The sequence below is a fragment of the Oncorhynchus gorbuscha genome, unplaced genomic scaffold, assembly GCF_021184085.1.
Source record: "Oncorhynchus gorbuscha isolate QuinsamMale2020 ecotype Even-year unplaced genomic scaffold, OgorEven_v1.0 Un_scaffold_1808, whole genome shotgun sequence".
NCBI lineage: Eukaryota > Metazoa > Chordata > Actinopteri > Salmoniformes > Salmonidae > Oncorhynchus > Oncorhynchus gorbuscha.
The window spans coordinates 22,716-45,729 of NW_025746484.1; the positions used below are offsets into that span (position 1 = coordinate 22,716).

The window sequence follows — 23,014 nt, forward strand, 5'->3', positions numbered from 1 at the left end:
AGAACAGTTCCATATAGCCAGTAAACCTCTACAGAACAGAACAGTTCCATATAGCCAGTAAACCTCTACAGAACAGTTCCATATAGCCAGTAAACCTCTACAGAACAGTTCCATATAGCCAGTAAACCTCTAGTTCCAGAACAGAACAGTTCCATATAGCCAGTAAACCTCTACAGAACAGTTCCATATAGCCAGTAAACCTCTACAGAACAGTTCCATATAGCCAGTAAACCTCTACAGAACAGTTCCATATAGCCAGTAAACCTCTACAGAACAGTTCCATATAGCCAGTAAACCTCTACAGAACAGTTCCATATAGCCAGTAAACCTCTACAGAACAGAACAGTTCCATATAGCCAGTAAACCTCAGAACAGAACAGTTCCATATAGCCAGTAAACCTCTACAGAACAGTTCCATATAGCCAGTAAACCTCTACAGAACAGTTCCATATAGCCAGTAAACCTCTACAGAACAGAACAGTTCCATATAGCCAGTAAACCTCTACAGAACAGTTCCATATAGCCAGTAAACCTCTACAGAACAGTTCCATATAGCCAGTAAACCTCTACAGAACAGAACAGTTCCATATAGCCAGTAAACCTCTACAGAACAGTTCCATATAGCCAGTAAACCTCTACAGAACAGTTCCATATAGCCAGTAAACCTCTACAGAACAGAACAGTTCCATATAGCCAGTAAACCTCTACAGAACAGTTCCATATAGCCAGTAAACCTCTACAGAACAGAACAGTTCCATATAGCCAGTAAACCTCTACAGAACAGTTCCATATAGCCAGTAAACCTCTACAGAACAGTTCCATATAGCCAGTAAACCTCTACAGAACAGAACAGTTCCATATAGCCAGTAAACCTCTACAGAACAGTTCCATATAGCCAGTAAACCTCTACAGAACAGTTCCATATAGCCAGTAAACCTCTACAGAACAGTTCCATATAGCCAGTAAACCTCTACAGAACAGTTCCATATAGCCAGTAAACCTCTACAGAACAGTTCCATATAGCCAGTAAACCTCTACAGAACAGTTCCATATAGCCAGTAAACCTCTACAGAACAGTTCCATATAGCCAGTAAACCTCTACAGAACAGTTCCATATAGCCAGTAAACCTCTACAGAACAGTTCCATATAGCCAGTAAACCTCTACAGAACAGTTCCATATAGCCAGTAAACCTCTACAGAACAGTTCCATATAGCCAGTAAACCTCTACAGAACAGTTCCATATAGCCAGTAAACCTCTACAGAACAGTTCCATATAGCCAGTAAACCTCTACAGAACAGAACAGTTCCATATAGCCAGTAAACCTCTACAGAACAGTTCCATATAGCCAGTAAACCTCTACAGAACAGTTCCATATAGCCAGTAAACCTCTACAGAACAGTTCCATATAGCCAGTAAACCTCTACAGAACAGAACAGTTCCATATAGCCAGTAAACCTCTACAGAACAGTTCCATATAGCCAGTAAACCTCTACAGAACAGAACAGTTCCATATAGCCAGTAAACCTCTACAGAACAGAACAGTTCCATATAGCCAGTAAACCTCTACAGAACAGTTCCATATAGCCAGTAAACCTCTACAGAACAGAACAGTTCCATATAGCCAGTAAACCTCTACAGAACAGAACAGTTCCATATAGCCAGTAAACCTCTACAGAACAGAACAGTTCCATATAGCCAGTAAACCTCTACAGAACAGTTCCATATAGCCAGTAAACCTCTACAGAACAGAACAGTTCCATATAGCCAGTAAACCTCTACAGAACAGTTCCATATAGCCAGTAAACCTCTACAGAACAGTTCCATATAGCCAGTAAACCTCTACAGAACAGAACAGTTCCATATAGCCAGTAAACCTCTACAGAACAGTTCCATATAGCCAGTAAACCTCTACAGAACAGAACAGTTCCATATAGCCAGTAAACCTCTACAGAACAGAACAGTTCCATATAGCCAGTAAACCTCTACAGAACAGTTCCATATAGCCAGTAAACCTCTACAGAACAGAACAGTTCCATATAGCCAGTAAACCTCTACAGAACAGAACAGTTCCATATAGCCAGTAAACCTCTACAGAACAGAACAGTTCCATATAGCCAGTAAACCTCTACAGAACAGTTACATATAGCCAGTAAACCTCTACAGAACAGTTCCATATAGCCAGTAAACCTCTACAGAACAGAACAGTTCCATATAGCCAGTAAACCTCTACAGAACAGTTCCATATAGCCAGTAAACCTCTACAGAACAGTTCCATATAGCCAGTAAACCTCTACAGAACAGTTCCATATAGCCAGTAAACCTCTACAGAACAGTTCCATATAGCCAGTAAACCTCTACAGAACAGAACAGTTCCATATAGCCAGTAAACCTCTACAGAACAGAACAGTTCCATATAGCCAGTAAACCTCTACAGAACAGTTCCATATAGCCAGTAAACCTCTACAGAACAGTTCCATACAGCCAGTAAACCTCAGAACAGAACAGTTCCATATAGCCAGTAAACCTATACAGAACAGTTCCATATAGCCAGTAAACCTCTACAGAACAGAACAGTTCCATATAGCCAGTAAACCTCTACAGAACAGAACAGTTCCATATAGCCAGTAAACCTCTACAGAACAGAACAGTTCCATATAGCCAGTAAACCTCTACAGAACAGTTCCATATAGCCAGTAAACCTCTACAGAACAGTTCCATATAGCCAGTAAACCTCTACAGAACAGAACAGTTCCATATAGCCAGTAAACCTCTACAGAACAGTTCCATATAGCCAGTAAACCTCTACAGAACAGTTCCATATAGCCAGTAAACCTCTACAGAACAGTTCCATATAGCCAGTAAACCTCTACAGAACAGAACAGTTCCATATAGCCAGTAAACCTCTACAGAACAGAACAGTTCCATATAGCCAGTAAACCTCTACAGAACAGAACAGTTCCATATAGCCAGTAAACCTCTACAGAACAGAACAGTTCCATATAGCCAGTAAACCTCTACAGAACAGTTCCATATAGCCAGTAAACCTCTACAGAACAGAACAGTTCCATATAGCCAGTAAACCTCTACAGAACAGTTCCATATAGCCAGTAAACCTCTACAGAACAGAACAGTTCCATATAGCCAGTAAACCTCTACAGAACAGAACAGTTCCATATAGCCAGTAAACCTCTACAGAACAGTTCCATATAGCCAGTAAACCTCTACAGAACAGAACAGTTCCATATAGCCAGTAAACCTCTACAGAACAGAACAGTTCCATATAGCCAGTAAACCTCTACAGAACAGTTCCATATAGCCAGTAAACCTCTACAGAACAGAACAGTTCCATACAGCCAGTAAACCTCTACAGAACAGAACAGAACAGTTCCATACAGCCAGTAAACCTCTACAGAACAGAACAGAACAGTTCCATACAGCCAGTAAACCTCTCCAGAACAGAACAGAAGGACAGTCATTAGAGCAGGGTTTCTCCTCCCTTAATCTCCCATGAGGGAATTAACCACAGACCACAACCTAACACACTCTAACCCTAACTGCTGCTAGTTACAGCACTAAGCCTGGACACATTGAGAATATCCTCTGAACTCAACACACAGGACACTCTGTCTGTCTGTTTCACCATGGCAACTGGAAGGCCCCCCTCCTGTACAGGTAAGAACCAGTGTCCAGTCCCTTCAGTGTGTGTGTGTATGTGAGCCACATGGTTGTTAATGAGAGAACTCAGCGCATGCAGACTACTGTTGTTGTTCTCAGGATCAGTTTATTTTGGTTAGATGTTAAATATATCACATGGTTCTGTACTGACCTGATGGGAACTCTCTACATGGTTCTGTACTGACCTGATGGGAACTCTCTACATGGTTCTGTAATGACCTGATGGGAACTCTCTACATGGTTCTGTACTGACCAGATGGGAACTCTCTACATGGTTCTGTAATGACCTGATGGGAACTGACCAGATGGGAAGTCTCTACATGGTTCTGTAATGACCTGATGGGAACTCTCTACATGGTTCTGTAATGACCTGATGGGAACTGACCAGATGGGAACTCTCTACATGGTTCTGTACTGACCTGATGGGAACTCTCTACATGGTTCTGTACTGACCTGATGGGAACTCTCTACATGGTTCTGTACTGACCAGATGGGAACTCTCTACATGGTTCTATACTGACCTGATAGGAACTCTCTACATGGTTCTGTACTGACCTGGTGGGAACTCTCTACATGGTTCTGTACTGACCTGATGGGAACTCTCTACATGGTTCTGTACTGACCTGATGGGAACTCTCTACATGGGTCTATACTGACCTGATGGGAACTCTCTACATGGTTCTGTACTGACCTGATGGGAACTCTCTACATGGTTCTGTACTGACCTGATGGGAACTCTCTACTCTACCTTCCTTTATCAACAGGATAGATAAAATGTTGTGCTGTAGAATTTGTGAATGATGTCTCTAGTATCATACATTCTATACATTGACCCCTGAGACATCTGTAGTGGTTTAATCCACAAACCATTATGACCACTCTATGGAAAGGGGAGACTTTCACGGACGTGATGGTGCTCTCCATAAGGGGATGGGGGGAGGGGGAGGGGGCAGTTCTATGTATTACTAGTCACAGCAGGACCTCCATTAGAAACCATTAGATATTTATAACACTGGGGAGTCTGTCCGTGGTGCTGAATCCAGCACATCGTGTCACTATGGCGACGCTCTCTAAATAATCACACTGCTTTTAGACATCATACACCTCCTGGCTGATCCATAATGTGGTAGGATATATGACCCTGCTGTGTGTCTGTTCCATAATGTGGTAGGATATATGATCCTGCTGTCTGTTCCATAATGTGGTAGGATATATGAACTGTGTGTCTGTTCCATAATGTGGTAGGATATATGACCCTGCTGTGTGTCTGTTCCATAATGTGGTAGGATATATGACCCTGCTGTGTGTCTGTTCCATAATGTGGTAGGATATATGATCCTGCTGTGTGTCTGTTCCATAATGTGGTAGGATATATGATCCTGCTGTGTGTCTGTTCCATAATGTGGTAGGATATATGAACTGTGTGTCTGTTCCATAATGTGGTAGGATATATGACCCTGCTGTGTGTCTGTTCCATAATGTGGTAGGATATATGATCCTGCTGTCTGTTCCATAATGTGGTAGGATATATGATCCTGCTGTGTGTCTGTTCCATAATGTGGTAGGATATATGATCCTGCTGTCTGTTCCATAATGTGGTAGGATATATGATCCTGCTGTGTGTCTGTTCCATAATGTGGTAGGATATATTATCCTGCTGTCTGTTCCATAATGTGGTAGGATATATGACCCTGCTGTGTGTCTGTTCCATAATGTGGTAGGATATATGAACTGTCTGTCTGTTCCATAATGTGGTAGGATATATGACACTGCTGTGTGTCTGTTCCATAATGTGGTAGGATATATGATCCTGCTGTCTGTTCCATAATGTGGTAGGATATATGACCCTGCTGTGTGTCTGTTCCATAATGTGGTAGGATATATGATCCTGCTGTCTGTTCCATAATGTGGTAGGATATATGACCCTGCTGTGTGTCTGTTCCATAATGTGGTAGGATATATGATCCTGCTGTGTGTCTGTTCCATAATGTGGTAGGATATATGATCCTGCTGTCTGTTCCATAATGTGGTAGGATATATGATCCTGCTGTCTGTTCCATAATGTGGTAGGATATATGATCCTGCTGTCTGTTCCATAATGTGGTAGGATATATGACCCTGCTGTGTGTCTGTTCCATAATGTGGTAGGATATATGATCCTGCTGTCTGTTCCATAATGTGGTAGAATATATGACCCTGCTGTCTGTCTGTTCCATAATGTGGTAGGATATATGATATATGATCCTGCTGTCTGTTCCATAATGTGGTAGGATATATGACCATGCTGTGTGTCTGTCTGTTCCATAATGTGGTAGGATAAATGATCCTGCTGTCTGTTCCATAATGTGGTAGGATATATGATCCTGCTGTCTGTCTGTTCCATAATGTGGTAGGATATATGATATATGATCCTGCTGTGTGTTCCATAATGTGGTAGGATATATGACCCTGCTGTGTGTTCCATAATGTGGTAGGATATATGATCCTGCTGTGTGTTCCATAATGTGGTAGGATATATGATCCTGCTGTGTGTTCCATAATGTGGTAGGATATATGATCCTGCTGTGTGTTCCATAATGTGGTAGGATATATGACCCTGCTGTGTGTTCCATAATGTGGTAGGATATATGATCCTGCTGTGTGTTCCATAATGTGGTAGGATATATGACCCTGCTGTGTGTCTGTTCCATAATGTGGTAGGATATATGATCCTGCTGTGTTTCTGTTCCATAATGTGGTAGGATATATGACCCTGCTGTGTGTCTGATCCATAATGTGGTAGGATATATGATCCTGCTGTGTGTTCCATAATGTGGTAGGATATATGACCCTGCTGTGTGTCTGTTCCATAATGTGGTAGGATATATGACCCTGCTGTGTGTCTGTTCCATAATGTGGTAGGATATATGATCCTGCTGTGTGTCTGTTCCATAATGTGGTAGGATATATGAACTGTATGTCTGTTCCATAATGTGGTAGGATATATGACCCTGCTGTCTGTGTGTTCCATAATGTGGTAGGATATATGATCCTGCTGTCTGTTCCATAATGTGGTAGGATATATGATCCTGCTGTGTGTCTGTTCCATAATGTGGTAGGATATATGACCCTGCTGTGTGTCTGTTCCATAATGTGGTAGGATATATGATCCTGCTGTGTGTCTGTTCCATAATGTGGTAGGATATATGACCCTGCTGTGTGTCTGTTCCATAATGTGGTAGGATATATGATCCTGCTGTCTGTTCCATAATGTGGTAGGATATATGATCCTGCTGTCTGTTCCATAATGTGGTAGGATATATGACCCTGCTGTCTGTTCCATAATGTGGTAGGATATATGATCCTGCTGTCTGTTCCATAATGTGGTAGGATATATGACCCTGCTGTGTGTCTGTTCCATAATGTGGTAGGATATATGATCCTGCTGTGTGTTCCATAATGTGGTAGGATATATGAACTCTGTGTCTGTTCCATAATGTGGTAGGATATATGATCCTGCTGTCTGTCTGTTCCATAATGTGGTAGGATATATAACCCTGCTGTCTGTTCCATAATGTGGTAGGATATATGACCCTGCTGTGTGTCTGTTCCATAATGTGGTAGGATATATGACCCTGCTGTGTGTCTGTTCCATAATGTGGTAGGATATATGACCCTGCTGTCTGTTCCATAATGTGGTAGGATATATGATCCTGCTGTCTGTTCCATAATTTGGTAGGATATATGATCCTGCTGTGTGTCTGTTCCATAATGTGGTAGGATATATGACCCTGCTGTCTGTTCCATAATGTGGTAGGATATATGATCCTGCTGTGTGTTCCATAATGTGGTAGGATATATGACCCTGCTGTGTGTTCCATAATGTGGTAGGATATATGACCCTGCTGTGTGTCTGTTCCATAATGTGGTAGGATATATGAACTGTGTGTCTGTTCCATAATGTGGTAGGATATATGATCCTGCTGTCTGTCTGTTCCATAATGTGGTAGGATATATAACCCTGCTGTCTGTTCCATAATGTGGTAGGATATATGACCCTGCTGTGTGTCTGTTCCATAATGTGGTAGGATATATGACCCTGCTGTGTGTCTGTTCCATAATGTGGTAGGATATATGACCCTGCTGTCTGTTCCATAATGTGGTAGGATATATGATCCTGCTGTCTGTTCCATAATGTGGTAGGATATATGATCCTGCTGTGTGTCTGTTCCATAATGTGGTAGGATATATGACCCTGCTGTCTGTTCCATAATGTGGTAGGATATATGATCCTGCTGTGTGTTCCATAATGTGGTAGGATATATGACCCTGCTGTGTGTTCCATAATGTGGTAGGATATATGACCCTGCTGTGTGTCTGTTCCATAATGTGGTAGGATATATGACCCTGCTGTGTGTTCCATAATGTGGTAGGATATATGATCCTGCTGTCTGTTCCATAATGTGGTAGGATATATGATCCTGCTGTGTGTTCCATAATGTGGTAGGATATATGACCCTGCTGTGTGTTCCATAATGTGGTAGGATATATGACCCTGCTGTGTGTTCCATAATGTGGTAGGATATATGACCCTGCTGTGTGTCTGTTCCATAATGTGGTAGGATATATGACCCTGCTGTGTGTTCCATAATGTGGTAGGATATATGATCCTGCTGTCTGTTCCATAATGTGGTAGGATATATGAACTGTGTGTCTGTTCCATAATGTGGTAGGATATATGACCCTGCTGTCTGTGTGTTCCATAATGTGGTAGGATATATGATCCTGCTGTCTGTCTGTTCCATAATGTGGTAGGATATATGACCCTGCTGTGTGTCTGTTCCATAATGTGGTAGGATATATGACCCTGCTGTCTGTGTGTTCCATAATGTGGTAGGATATATAACCCTGCTGTCTGTTCCATAATGTGGTAGGATATATGATCCTGCTGTCTGTTCCATAATGTGGTAGGATATATGATCCTGCTGTCTGTTCCATAATGTGGTAGGATATATGATCCTGCTGTGTGTCTGTTCCATAATGTGGTAGGATATATGATCCTGCTGTGTGTTCCATAATGTGGTAGGATATATGATCCTGCTGTCTGTTCCATAATGTGGTAGAATATATGAGCCTGCTGTCTGTTCCATAATGTGGTAGGATATATGATCCTGCTGTCTGTCTGTTCCATAATGTGGTAGGATATATGATCCTGCTGTGTGTTCCATAATGTGGTAGGATATATGATCCTGCTGTGTGTCTGTTCCATAATGTGGTAGGATATATGACCTGTCTGTCTGTTCCATAATGTGGTAGGATATATGATCCCGCTGTGTGTTCCATAATGTGGTAGGATATATGACCCTGCTGTCTGTCTGTTCCATAATGTGGTAGGATATATGATCCTGCTGTGTGTTCCATAATGTGGTAGGATATATGACCCTGCTGTCTGTTCCATAATGTGGTAGGATATATGATCTGTCTGTGTGTCTGTTCCATAATGTGGTAGGATATATGATCCTGCTGTCTGTTCCATAATGTGGTAGGATATATGATCCTGCTGTGTGTTCCATAATGTGGTAGGATATATGATCCTGCTGTGTGTTCCATAATGTGGTAGGATATATGATCCTGCTGTCTATTCCATAATGTGGTAGGATATATGACCCTGCTGTGTGTTCCATAATGTGGTAGGATATATGACCATGCTGTGTGTCTGTCTGTTCCATAATGTGGTAGGATATATGATCCTGCTGTCTGTTCCATAATGTGGTAGGATATATGATATATGATCCTGCTGTCTGTTCCATGATGTGGTAGGATATATGATATATCATCCTGCTGTCTGTTCCATGATGTGGTAGGATATATGATATATGACCCTGCTGTGTGTTCCATAATGTGGTAGGATATATGACCCTGCTGTGTGTCTGTTCCATAATGTGGTAGGATATATGATATATGATCCTGCTGTGTGTTCCATAATGTGGTAGGATATATGACCCTGCTGTGTGTTCCATAATGTGGTAGGATATATGACCCTGCTGTGTGTCTGATCAATAATGTGGTAGGATATATGATCCTGCTGTCTGTTCCATAATGTGGTAGGATATATGATCCTGCTGTCTGTTCCATGATGTGGTAGGATATATGATATATGATATATGACCCTGATCCTGCTGTCTGTTCCATAATGTGGTAGGATATATGATCCTGCTGTATGTCTGTTCCATAATGTGGTAGGATATATGATCCTGCTGTCTGTCTGTTCCATAATGTGGTAGGATATATAACCCTGCTGTGTGTTCCATAATGTGGTAGGATATATGATCCTGCTGTCTGTTCCATAATGTGGTAGGATATATGACCCTGCTGTGTGTTCCATAATGTGGTAGGATATATGACCCTGCTGTGTGTCTGTTCCATAATGTGGTAGGATATATGATCCTGCTGTCTGTTCCATAATGTGGTAGGATATATGATCGTGCTGTCTGTTCCATAATGTGGTAGGATATATGACCCTGCTGTGTGTCTGTTCCATAATGTGGTAGAATATATAACCCTGCTGTGTGTTCCATAATGTGGTAGGATATATGATCCTGCTGTCTGTTCCATAATGTGGTAGGATATATGATCCTGCTGTGTGTTCCATAATGTGGTAGGATATATGACCCTGCTGTGTGTCTGTTCCATAATGTGGTAGGATATATGATCCTGCTGTGTGTCTGTTCCATAATGTGGTATGATATATGACCCTGCTGTGTGTCTGTTCCATAATGTGGTAGGATATATGATCCTGCTGTCTGTCTGTTCCATAATGTGGTAGGATATATGATCCTGCTGTCTGTCTGTTCCATAATGTGGTAGGATATATTATCCTGCTGTCTGTTCCATAATGTGGTAGGATATATGATCCTGCTGTCTGTTCCATAATGTGGTAGGATATATGATCCTGCTGTGTGTTCCATAATGTGGTAGGATATATGATCCTGCTGTGTGTCTGTTCCATAATGTGGTAGGATATATGAACTGTCTGTGTGTCTGTTCCATAATGTGGTAGGATATATGACCCTGCTGTGTGTCTGTTCCATAATGTGGTAGGATATATGATATATGATCCTGCTGTGTGTTCCATAATGTGGTAGGATATATGATCCTGCTGTCTGTCTGTTCCATAATGTGGTAGGATTTATGATCCTGCTGTCTGTTCCATAATGTGGTAGGATATATGATCCTGCTGTCTGTTCCATAATGTGGTAGGATATATAACCCTGCTGTGTGTCTGTTCCATAATGTGGTAGGATATATGATCCTGCTGTCTGTTCCATAATGTGGTAGGATATATGATCCTGCTGTGTGTTCCATAATGTGGTAGGATATATGATCCTGCTGTCTGTCTGTTCCATAATGTGGTAGGATATATGATCCTGCTGTCTGTTCCATAATGTGGTAGGATATATGATCCTGCTGTCTGTCTGTTCCATAATGTGGTAGGATATATGACCTGTCTGTGTGTTCCATAATGTGGTAGGATATATGATCCTGCTGTCTGTTCCATAATGTGGTAGGATATATGATCCTGCTGTCTGTCTGTTCCATAATGTGGTAGGATATATGATCCTGCTGTCTGTCTGTTCCATAATGTGGTAGGATATATGATCCTGCTGTGTGTTCCATAATGTGGTAGGATATATGATCCTGCTGTCTGTCTGTTCCATAATGTGGTAGGATATATGACCCTGCTGTCTGTTCCATAATGTGGTAGGATATATGACCCTGCTGTGTGTTCCATAATGTGGTAGGATATATGATCCTGCTGTGTGTTCCATAATGTGGTAGGATATATGACCCTGCTGTCTGTTCCATAATGTGGTAGCATATATGACCCTGCTGTCTGTTCCATAATGTGGTAGGATATATGATCCTGCTGTCTGTCTGATCCATAATGTGGTAGGATATATAACCCTGCTGTCTGTTCCATAATGTGGTAGGATATATGACCCTGCTGTGTGTTCCATAATGTGGTAGGATATATGACCCTGCTGTGTGTCTGATCAATAATGTGGTAGGATATATGATCCTGCTGTCTGTTCCATAATGTGGTAGGATATATGATCCTGCTGTCTGTTCCATGATGTGGTAGGATATATGATATATGATCCTGCTGTCTGTTCCATAATGTGGTAGGATATATGATCCTGCTGTATGTCTGTTCCATAATGTGGTAGGATATATGATCCTGCTGTCTGTCTGTTCCATAATGTGGTAGGATATATAACCCTGCTGTGTGTTCCATAATGTGGTAGGATATATGATCCTGCTGTCTGTTCCATAATGTGGTAGGATATATGACCCTGCTGTGTGTTCCATAATGTGGTAGGATATATGACCCTGCTGTGTGTCTGTTCCATAATGTGGTAGGATATATGATCCTGCTGTCTGTTCCATAATGTGGTAGGATATATGATCCTGCTGTCTGTTCCATAATGTGGTAGGATATATGACCCTGCTGTGTGTCTGTTCCATAATGTGGTAGGATATATAACCCTGCTGTGTGTTCCATAATGTGGTAGGATATATGATCCTGCTGTCTGTTCCATAATGTGGTAGGATATATGATCCTGCTGTGTGTTCCATAATGTGGTAGGATATATGACCCTGTCTGTCTGTTCCATAATGTGGTAGGATATATGATCCTGCTGTGTGTCTGTTCCATAATGTGGTAGGATATATGACCCTGCTGTGTGTCTGTTCCATAATGTGGTAGGATATATGATCCTGCTGTCTGTCTGTTCCATAATGTGGTAGGATATATGATCCTGCTGTCTGTCTGTTCCATAATGTGGTAGGATATATTATCCTGCTGTCTGTTCCATAATGTGGTAGGATATATGATCCTGCTGTCTGTTCCATAATGTGGTAGGATATATGATCCTGCTGTGTGTTCCATAATGTGGTAGGATATATGATCCTGCTGTGTGTCTGTTCCATAATGTGGTAGGATATATGAACTGTCTGTGTGTCTGTTCCATAATGTGGTAGGATATATGACCCTGCTGTGTGTCTGTTCCATAATGTGGTAGGATATATGATATATGATCCTGCTGTGTGTTCCATAATGTGGTAGGATATATGATCCTGCTGTCTGTCTGTTCCATAATGTGGTAGGATTTATGTTCCATATGATCCTGCTGTCTGTTCCATAATGTGGTAGGATATATGATCCTGCTGTCTGTTCCATAATGTGGTAGGATATAACCCTGCTGTGTGTCTGTTCCATAATGTGGTAGGATATATGATCCTGCTGTCTGTTCCATAATGTGGTAGGATATATGATCCTGCTGTGTGTTCCATAATGTGGTAGGATATATGATCCTGCTGTCTGTCTGTTCCATAATGTGGTAGGATATATGATCCTGCTGTCTGTTCCATAATGTGGTAGGATATATGATCCTGCTGTCTGTCTGTTCCATAATGTGGTAGGATATATGACCTGTCTGTGTGTTCCATAATGTGGTAGGATATATGATCCTGCTGTCTGTTCCATAATGTGGTAGGATATATGATCCTGCTGTCTGTCTGTTCCATAATGTGGTAGGATATATGATCCTGCTGTCTGTCTGTTCCATAATGTGGTAGGATATATGATCCTGCTGTGTGTTCCATAATGTGGTAGGATATATGATCCTGCTGTCTGTCTGTTCCATAATGTGGTAGGATATATGACCCTGCTGTCTGTTCCATAATGTGGTAGGATATATGACCCTGCTGTGTGTTCCATAATGTGGTAGGATATATGATCCTGCTGTGTGTTCCATAATGTGGTAGGATATATGACCCTGCTGTCTGTTCCATAATGTGGTAGCATATATGACCCTGCTGTCTGTTCCATAATGTGGTAGGATATATGATCCTGCTGTCTGTCTGATCCATAATGTGGTAGGATATATAACCCTGCTGTCTGTTCCATAATGTGGTAGGATATATGACCCTGCTGTCTGTTCCATAATGTGGTAGGATATATGATCCTGCTGAGTGTTCCATAATGTGGTAGGATATATGATCCTGCTGTGTGTTCCATAATGTGGTAGGATATATGATCTGTCTGTGTGTCTGTTCCATAATGTGGTAGGATATATGACCCTGCTGTCTGTCTGTTCCATAATGTGGTAGGATATATGATCCTGCTGTCTGTTCCATAATGTGGTAGGATATATGATCCTGCTGTGTGTTCCATAATGTGGTAGGATATATGATCCTGCTGTGTGTTCCATAATGTGGTAGGATATATGATCCTGCTGTGTGTCTGTTCCATAATGTGGTAGGATATATGATCCTGCTGTCTGTTCCATAATGTGGTAGGATATATGACCCTGCTGTGTGTCTGTTCCATAATGTGGTAGGATATATGACCCTGCTGTGTGTCTGTTCCATAATGTGGTAGGATATATGACCCTGCTGTCTGTGTGTTCCATAATGTGGTAGGATATATGACCCTGCTGTCTGTCTGTTCCATAATGTGGTAGGATATATGACCCTGCTGTCTGTTCCATAATGTGGTAGGATATATAACCCTGCTGTGTGTTCCATAATGTGGTAGGATATATGATCCTGCTGTGTGTCTGTTCCATAATGTGGTAGGATATATGATCCTGCTGTCTGTTCCATAATGTGGTAGGATATATGATCCTGCTGTCTGTTCCATAATGTGGTAGGATATATGACCCTGCTGTGTGTCTGTTCCATAATGTGGTAGGATATATAACCCTGCTGTGTGTTCCATAATGTGGTAGGATATATGACCCTGCTGTCTGTCTGTTCCATAATGTGGTAGGATATATGATCCTGCTGTCTGTTCCATAATGTGGTAGAATATATGATCCTGCTGTCTGTTCCATAATGTGGTAGGATATATGACCCTGCTGTCTGTGTGTTCCATAATGTGGTAGGATATATGACCCTGCTGTCTGTCTGTTCCATAAATTGGTAGGATATATGACCCTGCTGTCTGTTCCATAATGTGGTAGGATATATGACCCTGCTGTCTGTTCCATAATGTGGTAGGATATATGATCCTGCTGTCTGTTCCATAATGTGGTAGGATATATGATCCTGCTGTGTGTTCCATAATGTGGTAGGATATATGACCCTGCTGTGTGTCTGTTCCATAATGTGGTAGGATATATGATCCTGCTGTGTGTTCCATAATGTGGTAGGATATATATGATCCTGCTGTCTGTTCCATAATGTGGTAGGATATATGATCCTGCTGTGTGTTCCATAATGTGGTAGGATATATGATCCTGCTGTCTGTTCCATAATGTGGTAGGATATATGATCCTGCTGTGTGTCTGTTCCATAATGTGGTAGGATATATGATCCTGCTGTCTGTCTGTTCCATAATGTGGTAGGATATATGATCCTGCTGTCTGTCTGTTCCATAATGTGGTAGGATATATGATCCTGCTGTCTGTTCCATAATGTGGTAGGATATATGATCCTGCTGTCTGTTCCATAATGTGGTAGGATATATGATCCTGCTGTCTGTCTGTTCCATAATGTGGTAGGATATATGATCCTGCTGTCTGTTCCATAATGTGGTAGGATATATGATCCTGCTGTGTGTCTGTTCCATAATGTGGTAGGATATATGATCCTGCTGTCTATTCCATAATGTGGTAGTATATATGACCTGTCTGTGTGTGACTGAGTATTGGATAATGTGTATTGGATAATGTGATGTGTCTATGATGTGTGTGTATTGGATAATGTGATGTCTATGATGTGTGTGTATTGGATAATGTGATGTCTATGATGTGTGTGTATTGGATAATGTGATGTGTATATTATGTGTCTATAATGTGTGTGTATTGGATAATGTGATGTGTCTATGATGTGTCTATAATGTGTGTGTATTGGATAATGTGATGTGTATGATGTGTGTGTATTGGATAATGTGATGTGTCTATGATGTGTGTGTATTGGATAATGTGATGTCTATGATGTGTGTATATTGGATAATGTGATGTCTATGATGTGTGTGTATTGGATAATGTGATGTGTATATTATGTGTCTATAATGTGTGTGTATTGGATAATGTGATGTGTCTATGATGTGTGTGTATTGGATAATGTGATGTCTATGATGTGTGTATATTGGATAATGTGATGTCTATGATGTGTGTGTATTGGATAATGTGATGTGTATATTATGTGTCTATAATGTGTGTGTATTGGATAATGTGATGTGTCTATGATGTGTGTGTATTGGATAATGTGATGTGTCTATGATGTGTCTATAATGTGTGTGTATTGGATAATGTGATGTGTCTATGATGTGTGTGTATTGGATAATGTGATATCTATGATGTGTGTGTATTGGATAATGTGATGTGTCTATGATGTGTGTGTATTGGATAATGTGATGTCTATGATGTGTGTGTATTGGATAATGTGATGTCTATGATGTGTGTGTATTGTATAATGTGATGTGTATACTATGTGTCTATAATGTGTGTGTTTTGGATAATGTGATGTGTATACTATGTGTCTATAATGTGTGTGTCTGCAGGAACATGGAGTGGCTGCAGGGTGGCCACAGCTGTCAGCGAGTCATCGTCCATACACAGTGATGCCCTGTTCGACCCGGGGCCTGATACTCCTGATCTGGGTCTGGTTCGGGACATCTCTCTGGACTCTACAGGTCCTGGTCTGGGTCAGAACATCTCTCTGGGCTCTACAGGTCCTGGTCTGGGTCAGAACATCTCTCTGGACTCTACAGGTCCTGGTCTGGGTCAGAACATCTCTCTGGGCTCTACAGGTCCTGGTCTGGGCATCTCTCTGGACTCTACAGGTCCTGGTCTGGGCATCTCTCTGGACTCTACAGGTCCTGGTCTGGGTCAGAACATCTCTCTGGACTCTACAGGTCCTGGTCTGGGTCAGAACATCTCTCTGGGCTCTACAGGTCCTGGTCTGGGCATCTCTCTGGACTCTACAGGTCCTGGTCTGGGCCAGAACATCTCTCTGGACTCTACAGGTCCTGGTCTGGGTCAGAACATCTCTCTGGGCTCTACAGGTCCTGATCTGGGTCTGGTTCGGGACATCTCTCTGGGCTCTACAGGTCCTGGTCTGGACCGGAAGATCTCTCTGGGCTCTACAGGTCCTGGTCTGGACCGGAACATCTCTCTGGCCTCTACAGGTCCTGGTCTGGGTCAGAACATCTCTCTGGGCTCTACAGGTCCTGGTCTGGGTCAGAACATCCCTCTGGGCTCTACAGGTCCTGGTCTGAGTCGGGACATAGACTCCCTACAGGAGCGGACACATACAGTATGGACATGATTTAGGAGCAGTGCTTGACTTGGACAGAAAAAAAAGTTTTCAGAGGCATATATGTGTGTGTGTTTTAAATCAACAATATCGATGTTTGTCCAATCAGATGATTTCAGTGGAACAGTTTGAACGGTCTTATTATGCTGAATACCTTTCTGACTACCGTGTTGGAGAGACATTAAAACGAAATAGCTCAACTATAAAAAGTATTTCATTTGACAGTGTTAAAAGCGTTCGAGCCTGTCAGGTGTGTTGATACTTGGAACGTTTCTACGGTTACGCGCTCAGGGAAGGAACATGGCCAGCGCTGTCATGTGTGAACAATGAACACGTACAAGAGGCGTGGATACATACTTTTAATGAAGAATAAACACCAACAAGAGGCGTGGATACCTACTGCTCATTATTTAAAGGTCGTAGTATTTTTCGGTCTCATTGTAATGAAAAACAACAATTATTAATATGCGTTCTTCGTGCATGACAGTGCTTTCCACTTTAATTCCCTGAGCGCGTCGCCGTAGAAACCATCAGTATCACCTCACCTGTGAGCCCGGTTGTTCCCACTGGTTCCTCGTTACCGTAAATTATCAGGGAGCATCGACCAATCAACGCACCTGCGTGAACATGAGTTGACCGTGTGCCAAACTTCCGAGGACGCGCGCAGTCAGAATCAACAGACGGATGAATCGACGGCACCTGTAGCTCAGACTCATAGCCCAATTAATTCACGGGGAGCTCCAGGTAGACTATTGTTTGATAGGTATCTATATTAAACATGTGTGTAGGTCATAGCCTACTAATCTTGAGTCCCCTGCCAAATGAGAGGCGCGTCGCTTTGCTCCCTCAAATTGACGGATTACCGAGATGCGCGTGCTGATAATGAGGAGTTCTGCGCGTACAGCTGCTGCTACTATTCCGTTATTATTCTCCTCCCGGTCTAACGACACCGTTCCTTTATTCTCCTGTCTGTGTTTGTAGCGCTACAGAATGCATCAATACCCCAGCCAAGACAAGATTCCTGTAAGTAACTCCGCAAACGCTTGACTTTCTGCTAACTGTTGATTCTGCTCCTGCGTTTGTTTGTTATGACATGCCAAATCCTTTCCCTGTACGTACGTTTGCAAAACTTTCCGTGTGAACTGAAAACATGTTTTTGTTATAGAGTATTTTATGTCGCCTGGCTGGTTATTACTGTAGAGATTGTATGCTGTCAAGGAGAACCTCTCATCTAAAAGGTCTTGCTGAATTATTTAACCCTACATTACCAGACTTGATATCATCAGTGGTCTCCAACCCTGGTCCTGTATAGATACAGGGTGGTCTCCAACCCTGGTCCTGTATAGATACAGGGTGGTCTCCAACCCTGGTCCTGTATAGATACAGGGTGGTCTCCAACCCTGGTCCTGTATAGATACAGGGTGGTCTCCAACCCTGGTCCTGTATAGATACAGGGTGGTCTCCAACCCTGGTCCTGTATAGATACAGGGTGGTCTCCAACCCTGGTCCTGTATAGATACAGGGTGGTCTCCAACCCTGGTCCTGTATAGATACAGGGTGGTCTCCAACCCTGGTCCTGTATAGATGCAGGGTGGTCTCCAACCCTGGTCCTGTATAGATGCAGGGTGGTCATCAGTGGTCTCCAACCCTGGTCCTGTATAGATACAGGGTGGTCTCCAACCCTGGTCCTGTATAGATACAGGGTGGTCTCCAACCCTGGTCCTGTATAGATACAGGGTGGTCTCCAACCCTGGTCCTGTATAGATACAGGGTGGTCTCCAACCCTGGTCCTGTATAGATACAGGGTGGTCTCCAACCCTGGTCCTGTATAGATACAGGGTGGTCTCCAACCCTGGTCCTGTACAGATACAGGGTGGTCTCCAACCCTGGTCCTGTACAGATACAGGGTGGTCTCCAACCCTGGTCCTGTATAGATACAGGGTGGTCTCCAACCCTGGTCCTGTATAGATACAGGGTGGTCTCCAACCCTGGTCCTGTATAGATACAGGGTGGTCTCCAACCCTGGTCCTGTATAGTTACAGGGTGGTCTCCAACCCTGGTCCTGTATAGTTACAGGGTGGTCTCCAACCCTGGTCCTGTATAGTTACAGGGTGGTCTCCAACCCTGGTCCTGTATAGATACAGGGTGGTCATCAGTGGTCTCCAAACCTGGTCCTGTATAGATACAGGGTGGTCTCCAACCCTGGTCCTGTATAGATACAGGGTAGTCTCCAACCCTGGTCCTGTATAGTTACAGGGTGGTCATCAGTGGTCTCAAACCCTTGTCCTGTATAGATACAGGGTGGTCTCCAACCCTGGTCCTGTATAGATACAGGGTGGTCTCCAACCCTGGTCCTGTATAGATACAGGGTGGTCTCCAACCCTGGTCCTGTATAGATACAGGGTGGTCATCAGTGGTCTCCAACCCTGGTTCTGTATAGTTACAGGGTGGTCTCCAACCCAGGTCCTGTATAGATACAGGGTGGTCTCCAACCCAGGTCCTGTATAGATACAGGGTGGTCTCCAACCCTGGTCCTGTATAGATACAGGGTGGTCTCCAACCCAGGTCCTGTATAGATACAGGGTGGTCTCCTACCCTGGTCCTGTATAGATACAGGGTGGTCTCCTACCCTGGTCCTGTATAGATACAGGGTGGTCTCCAACCCTGGTCCTGTATAGATACAGGGTGGTCTCCAACCCTGGTCCTGTATAGATACAGGGTGGTCTCCAACCCTGGTCCTGTATAGATACAGGGTGGTCTCCAACCCTGGTCCTGTATAGATACAGGGTGGTCTCCAACCCTGGTCCTGTATAGATACAGGGTGGTCTCCAACCCTGGTCCTGTATAGATACAGGGTGGTCTCCAACCCTGGTCCTGTATAGATACAGGGTGGTCTCCAACCCTGGTCCTGTATAGATACAGGGTGGTCTCCAACCCTGGTCCTGTATAGATACAGGGTGGTCTCCAACCCTGGTCCTGTATAGATACAGGGTGGTCTCCAACCCTGGTCCTGTATAGATACAGGGTGGTCTCCAACCCTGGTCCTGTATAGATACAGGGTGGTCTCCAACCCTGGTCCTGTATAGATACAGGGTGGTCATCAGTGGTCTCCAACCCTGGTCCTGTATAGATACAGGGTGGTCATCAGTGGTCTCCAACCCTGGTTCTGTATAGTTACAGGGTGGTCTCCAACCCTGGTCCTGTATAGATACAGGGTGGTCATCAGTGATCTCCAACCCTGGTCCTGTATAAATACAGGGTGGTCATCAGTGGTCTCCAACCCTGGTCCTGTATAGATACAGGGTGGTCTCCAACCCTGGTCCTGTATAGATACAGGGTGGTCTCCAACCCTGGTCCTTTATAGATACAGGGTGGTCTCCAACCCTGGTCCTGTATAGATACAGGGTAGTCTCCAACCCTGGTCCTGTATAGTTACAGGGTGGTCATCAGTGGTCTCCAACCCTGGTCCTGTATAGATACAGGTTGGTCATCAGTGGTCTCCAACCCTGGTCCTGTATAGATACAGGGTGGTCTCCAACCCTGGTCCTGTATAGATACAGGGTGGTCTCCAACCCTGGTCCTGTATAGATACAGGGTGGTCTCCAACCCTGGTCCTGTATAGATACAGGGTGGTCTCCAACCCTGGTCCTGTATAGATACAGGGTGGTCTCCAACCCTGGTCCTGTATAGATACAGGGTGGTCTCCAACCCTGGTCCTGTATAGATACAGGGTGGTCTCCAACCCTGGTCCTGTATAGATACAGGGTGGTCTCCAACCCTGGTCCTGTATAGATACAGGGTGGTCTCCAACCCTGGTCCTGTATAGATACAGGGTGGTCTCCAACCCTGGTCCTGTATAGATACAGGGTGGTCTCCAACCCTGGTCCTGTATAGATACAGGGTGGTCTCCAACCCTGGTCCTGTATAGATACAGGGTGGTCTCCAACCCTGGTCCTGTACAGATACAGGGTGGTCTCCAACCCTGGTCCTGTATAGTTACAGGGTGGTCTCCAACCCTGGTCCTGTATAGTTACAGGGTGGTCTCCAACCCTGGTCCTGTATAGTTACAGGGTGGTCTCCAACCCTGGTCCTGTATAGATACAGGGTGGTCATCAGTGGTCTCCAAACCTGGTCCTGTATAGATACAGGGTGGTCTCCAACCCTGGTCCTGTATAGATACAGGGTAGTCTCCAACCCTGGTCCTGTATAGTTACAGGGTGGTCATCAGTGGTCTCAACCCTGGTCCTGTATAGATACAGGGTGGTCTCCAACCCTGGTCCTGTATAGATACAGGGTGGTCTCCAACCCTGGTCCTGTATAGATACAGGGTGGTCTCCAACCCTGGTCCTGTATAGATACAGGGTGGTCATCAGTGGTCTCCAACCCTGGTTCTGTATAGTTACAGGGTGGTCTCCAACCCTGGTCCTGTATAGATACAGGGTGGTCTCCAACCCAGGTCCTGTATAGATACAGGGTGGTCACCAACCCTGGTCCTGTATAGATACAGGGTGGTCTCCAACCCAGGTCCTGTATAGATACAGGGTGGTCTCCTACCCAGGTCCTGTATAGATACAGGGTGGTCGCCTACCCTGGTCCTGTATAGATACAGGGTGGTCTCCAACCCTGGTCCTGTATAGATACAGGGTGGTCTCCAACCCTGGTCCTGTATAGATACAGGGTGGTCTCCAACCCTGGTCCTGTATAGATACAGGGTGGTCTCCAACCCTGGTCCTGTATAGATACAGGGTGGTCTCCAACCCTGGTCCTGTATAGATACAGGGTGGTCTCCAACCCTGGTCCTGTATAGATACAGGGTAGTCTCCAACCCTGGTCCTGTATAGTTACAGGGTGGTCATCAGTGGTCTCCAACCCTGGTCCTGTATAGATACAGGGTGGTCATAGTGGTCTCCAACCCTGGTCCTGTATAGATACAGGGTGGTCTCCAACCCTGGTCCTGTATAGATACAGGGTGGTCATCAGTGGTCTCCAACCCTGGTCCTGTATAGATACAGGGTGGTCATCAGTGGTCTCCAACCCTGGTCCTGTATATATACAGGGTAGTCTCCAACCCTGGTCCTGTATAGTTACAGGGTAGTCTCCAACCCTGGTCCTGTATAGTTACAGGGTGGTCATCAGTGGTCTACAACCCTGGTCCTGTATAGATACAGGGTGGTCATCAATGGTCTCCAACTCTGGTCCTGTATAGATACAGGGTGGTCATCAATGGTCTCCAACCCTGGTCCTGTATAGATACAGGGTGGTCTCCAACCCTGGTCCTGTATAGTTACAGGGTGGTCATCAGTGGTCTCCAACCCTGGTCCTGTATTGTTACAGGGTGGTCTCCAACCCTGGTCCTGTATAGATACAGGGTGGTCTCCAACCCTGGTCCTGTATAGATACAGGGTGGTCATCAGTGGTCTCCAACCCTGGTCCTGTATAGATACAGGGTGGTCTCCAACCCTGGTCCTGTATAGTTACAGGGTGGTCATCAGTGGTCTCCAACCCTGGTCCTGTATAGATACAGGGTGGTCTCCAACCCTGGTCCTGTATAGTTACAGGGTGGTCATCAGTGGTCTCCAACCCTGGTCCTGTATAGTTACAGGGTGGTCTCCAACCCTGGTCCTGTATAGATACAGGGTGGTCTCCAACCCTGGTCCTGTATAGATACAGGGTGGTCTCCAACCCTGGTCCTGTATAGTTACAGGGTGGTCTCCAACCCTGGTCCTGTATAGTTACAGGGTGGTCTCCAACCCTGGTCCTGTATAGATACAGGGTGGTCATCAGTGGTCTCCAAACCTGGTCCTGTATAGATACAGGGTGGTCTCCAACCCTGGTCCTGTATAGATACAGGGTAGTCTCCAACCCTGGTCCTGTATAGTTACAGGGTGGTCATCAGTGGTCTCAAACCCTGGTCCTGTATAGATACAGGGTGGTCTCCAACCCTGGTCCTGTATAGATACAGGGTGGTCTCCAACCCTGGTCCTGTATAGATACAGGGTGGTCTCCAACCCTGGTCCTGTATAGATACAGG

At 44.1% G+C, this 23,014-nt stretch overlaps 2 protein-coding genes across 2 annotated transcripts in view; both read left to right on the forward strand.

The window, feature by feature from the left end:
• The first annotated feature begins 3,621 nt into the window (after nucleotides 1-3,621).
• Nucleotides 3,622-16,739, forward strand: LOC124024258 (decreased expression in renal and prostate cancer protein-like). The gene is made up of 3 exons (XM_046338248.1): nucleotides 3,622-3,675; nucleotides 16,229-16,594; nucleotides 16,711-16,739. The coding sequence occupies exons 1-3, from the start codon at nucleotides 3,645-3,647 to the stop codon at nucleotides 16,737-16,739; spliced, it is 426 nt and encodes a 141-aa protein (XP_046194204.1). The 5' UTR covers nucleotides 3,622-3,644.
• Nucleotides 16,740-16,862: 123 nt separating this feature from the next.
• LOC124024259 (anoctamin-1-like) overlaps nucleotides 16,863-23,014 on the forward strand; it is a gene marked incomplete at its 3' end in the record, with an annotated part of 63,105 nt that continues 56,953 nt past the window's right edge. The window contains exons 1-2 of the mRNA XM_046338250.1: nucleotides 16,863-16,983; nucleotides 17,965-18,006. Of these exons, the coding sequence (XP_046194206.1) occupies nucleotides 17,974-18,006 (33 nt within the window). The remainder of the gene's footprint in view (nucleotides 16,984-17,964; nucleotides 18,007-23,014) is intronic.